Below are 4,409 nucleotides of genomic sequence, written 5' to 3'. Positions count from 1 at the left end.
GCTCGGAAAAACACATCCCCACATGTTAACAACGAATTAAACAATTGCAACGGCTGGAAAAAGTGCGGGGGATATAGGACATACATAAGGGAAGTGGGGGACATGTCCCACACATACCCCGGTTATGCCTTTGCTTGGGGGTGCTACGGGGGTGCTATGACTTTTCCAGGGGGAGCTATAGCACCCCCTAGCGCCCCCCTGGCGCCGCCAGTGCATAAGAGTACATTTTTCAGCGAGTGTGCGCGCTCATTGAGCGAAAGTTGTTTTTATGCTGAAGTCATAAACAACACACCTCTTCCTCCAGTGTAAAGTGTCCCACGTGGGATGGCCTTCCTGTTGTCCATCCCAATTATTGGGGACAGAAAGAATGGCAAATGGACCACACTTGTGTGGAGCATTTTAAACCTCAATGTGGTTCCATTTTACACAAACAGCTCAGCAGTGTTTGCACTTTACATATATGAACAACGCTTAAAAAATAAATCTCACTCATCAATAAGCATGTAGAGGTTGTCATGGAGGACGATGAGTATAACCTCAGAGTGTCAGGGATTTAATACAAATACTGGGTGTCAGGAGGGCTACGATAAAAGTTAGACTCGCTAACTCAGTTAAAATTAACACATTCAAGGCCAAATTTGATCAAAAGATCTAGTTTTTGCCAGTGGCACAGAAAAAAATCCGCTAAAAGTAATTCAGAGATGGAGAAAGAATAAGCATAAACAACAGCAATGTCAAAAAACAACTATCTTAAAAACATTTAAGCATAACCAAGGCAAACAAACAAAACCAGAACCAACAGAATAAGAGGAGAGAAAAAAACCTTGACAACAATGAAAGCAAAGGAGAGAAAAAAACTAATGTAAACAAGATTAGGACAAAATGAATGTGTTGAAATAAATGAATAAGTTTATTAAAAATTAAAGAAAGAAAATACCTCTGACTTTTTTTATCTTTTTGAATTTCAACATAACTTTATCGTCTAGAGCATACATAATTTAATCTGCTTCTTTGTTTATATCCCACAGTTTTGTTCTATTTATTATAGTTTTATATTTCTATACAAAAGGCAAATGCATTTATGTTTTTATTCATGGTTAATAGTGGGAGCTCGTTTAGAAGTAAAAAATGGGATCATCTCTGCGTAAAACCAGCCATCCTTTAAGTTGGATGGCAATAAGATAAGAGGAGACGTGCCTGGGCTGATCATTAAGTTTTACCACATTAGAAATTCTAATTGTAAGTTTTGATTAAACAAATGAATCATCTTTTGTGTATGCTTGCACTATCTCCATGAATTACCCGGTTTGGTGTCGCAGCTCTGTTGTTGGACAGCTCGTTCCTGTCCAGCGCGCTCCAGCCTGAGGTCAAATAATCTGTGCTCTTGGCGTTGTTCTGTTGGACCGACATCACCGGACTGCATGGTTTGAGGAACATAAAGTCACTCTTCGAGGACTCCGGCGTTAGACACATTTTGAAGCAGTACATCTGTGGCAGTACGCCGCCACCACCGCCGCCGCCGCCGCCGCTGCTGCTGCTGCTGTGCGCCTCTGCGCAGCCCGACGCGCCTGAGGACATGCGGACATTAAGGTTGGACTTCTTGAACACCTCTGTGGTGGTGGAGGAGAGTTCTGCAGGAGAGTAGCAGCAGCATGAGGAGGAGGAGGAGGAGGAGGGGAAGCTGGACGTTTTGCCGGACGCTCTGCCCTTCAATCTCCTCACTGCCACCAGGACGATGATGGCCAACAGAAACGTGAAGGAAACGGCGCCCAGAGCCACGATTATGTACAGGGTGACGTTGGGGCTGTGGTGGGAGCTGTGGAGGTCATCCAAATCAGGCTGTGATTCTGGCAGGCTGTCAACCACTGACAGGATGATGGAAGCTGTGGCCGACAGGGGCGGCTGACCATTGTCCTTCACCAGAATGACCAGCCGGTGCCTGTTGGGCTCTTTGTCCTCAATCTGGCGCAGCGTCCTGACTTCACCCGTGTACAGAGCGATGCTAAACAGGCTCGGGTCTGTGGCTTGGAGCAGCTGATAGAACAGGCGCGAGTTCTGACCGGCGTCTGCGTCCGCTGCGTTGACTTTAGTGACGAGGAAACCGGCGTCAGCTGATCTAGGGACAGGGGCGCAGGGCGCAGTTCCGTTGCGCGCAACAGGGGATGTGATTACAGGCGGGTTGTCGTTCTGGTCCAGAATAAAGATGCTAACAGAGACATTGTTTTTCAGAGGGGGGAATCCTGCGTCCTGGGCCTGAACTGTCACCTGGAAGTTTTTCAGCTGCTCGTGATCGAAGGACCGCAGCGCGTAAATGTTCCCGTTGTCTGAGTTTATGGACACGTACGTGGACACGGGCATTCCCTGTATATCCCCCTCCAGGACAGAGTAGGACAAGTAGGCGTTTTGACCCGAATCTGGATCCAGTGCGGTCACGGAGCAGATGGAGGATCCCGGCGCGTTATTCTCGGTCAGATACACCGAGTAGGAAGGCTGCTTGAAGTGAGGCGCGTTGTCGTTCACGTCAGACACCTGCACCAGAACCGTCCTCCTGGTGAACAGGGGCGGGGAGCCCATGTCTCTGGCAGTCAGGGTGATGTTGTACTCAGCCACCGCCTCCCTATCCAGAAAATCCGAAGTTACTAAGGTGTAGTAGTTCTTGAAGGAAGAGTGGAGCTGAAACGGGACGTGATGGGGGATCTCGCAGTCCACGTTCCCGTTTTCCCCCGAGTCTCTGTCCATGACGCTGATCACGGCTATGACAGTCCCCGGCGGGACGTCCTCCTGCACAGGTGTGGACACTGACGTGAGGATCACTTCAGGGAGGTTATCGTTCTTATCCAAGACGTTCACCAGGACCTTGCAGTGCACCGCCACAGCGGACGGACCTTTATCTTTGGCCTGGACGTAAATCTCGTGCATCCTGGCTTTCTCGTAATCAATCACACCTTTGACTTTGATTTCTCCTGTGTGCGGGTCCACGCTGAAGAGTTGGCGCACTTTGATGGGCGCGTGGCCGCTGAACGAGTAAGTGATGTCCGCGTTAGGACCCTCGTCCAAGTCGGAGGCGTTGAGTCGGATCACCACGGTGCCTTTGGGCGCGTTTTCATCCAGCCGCACTCTGTAAAAGGACTGATCGAAAACCGGCGCGTTGTCGTTGGCGTCCAACACGGTGACGTCGATCTGTGCCGTGCCGGACCTCTCCGGCGCGCCTCCGTCCACCGCCGTCAGCACCATCTGATGCGCGCTCTGCTGCTCCCTGTCCAGCGGGGTTTGCAGCACCAGCTCTGCGAACTTGCTGCCGTCGCTGCGCGTCTGGATGTCCAAGTAGAAATGCTCGTTCACGCTGAGCAAATAGGTGCGCAGCGAGTTGGAGCCCACGTCCAGGTCCTGCGCGCTCTCCAGAGGAAAACGGGATCCTGGCACGGCGGACTCCGAGATGTCCAAATTAAACTCGGTCCAGGGGAAGATGGGAGAGTTATCATTCACATCCAAGATCTCAATCTCCACCCTGTACAAATCCAAAGGGTTTTCTATCACCACTTGAAGGTGAAAGGAGCAGGAGGAACTCTGCTCACACAGTTCTTCCCGATCTATCCTTTCATTCACAAACAGAACCCCGTTTTCCAAATTGACCTCCACGTACTGCTTCTTGGAGCCAGAAACTATCCGGAATCTGCGCACGGAGAGTTTATCCAAGTCCAAGCCCAGGTCCTCTGCGATGTTGCCAACGAAAGCGCCGTGCTCCAGCTCCTCTGGGATGGAGTAGCGGATCTGTCCCCAGACTGCGTCCAAGAAACAAGTGAAGAGCGCTAAATGGAACCATTTGCCACCCGGTCTTCTCCTCGCTGCGTCCATCTGCATCTTAAAGCAGGAGAAATGAATCAGAAATGAGTCGAAAGTGCGCAAAAAACACAGAGAAACTTCCTATTCGTGGGACTGGAGCTGCGCCTGTGTGTCTGACAGCAAACAGAGAGGAGAGAAAGATGTGAGCGAGCCTATCTCTTAGATTTGTGCGCGTTCCGTCTGCGTGTGCGCGTGTTTATTATTATTGGCCCCACTGTTCCAACAGCAGCTCGGATAATCTGCCCTGCCTACTAGCCCGATCAAATTCGTGTCACAGTCTCTGGGCTTTGACCCCTCCAGATCACAAGTGACTTCATTTAATTTCTACTGAGTCAATTTCATCATTTCAACTAATATTGAACATAATCCGATGAAAAAAAAGCCTCCTGACTCACAGAACTGAGAAGTGTCAGCTGCATTAGGCATAACAACATAAATAAAATAGTTTCTTTGCATAAATTATACCAGCAGCAACTTTAACATTCATAGATTAGCTAAACTATGAAACGATATATGTAAATATATTCAAAAATAAATACTTTATGACACAGAGGAGGTAATAATTC

General features: G+C 49.0%; 1 protein-coding gene across 2 annotated transcripts in view; it reads right to left on the bottom strand.

The window, feature by feature from the left end:
* The window catches only part of LOC108233860 (protocadherin-10), an 8,024-nt gene extending 3,942 nt beyond the window's left edge, over nt 1-4,082 (bottom strand). For both annotated transcript variants that reach the window (XM_017412564.3, XM_017412565.3), the window contains exon 1: nt 1,303-4,082. In XM_017412564.3, the coding sequence (XP_017268053.1) occupies nt 1,303-3,861 (2,559 nt within the window). In that variant the 5' untranslated portion in view covers nt 3,862-4,082. The remainder of the gene's footprint in view (nt 1-1,302) is intronic.
* Nucleotides 4,083-4,409: the final 327 nt, after the last annotated feature.

This window comes from Kryptolebias marmoratus, linkage group LG13, assembly GCF_001649575.2.
Source record: "Kryptolebias marmoratus isolate JLee-2015 linkage group LG13, ASM164957v2, whole genome shotgun sequence".
NCBI lineage: Eukaryota > Metazoa > Chordata > Actinopteri > Cyprinodontiformes > Rivulidae > Kryptolebias > Kryptolebias marmoratus.
This window is presented reverse-complemented; position numbering and strand designations above follow the sequence as displayed.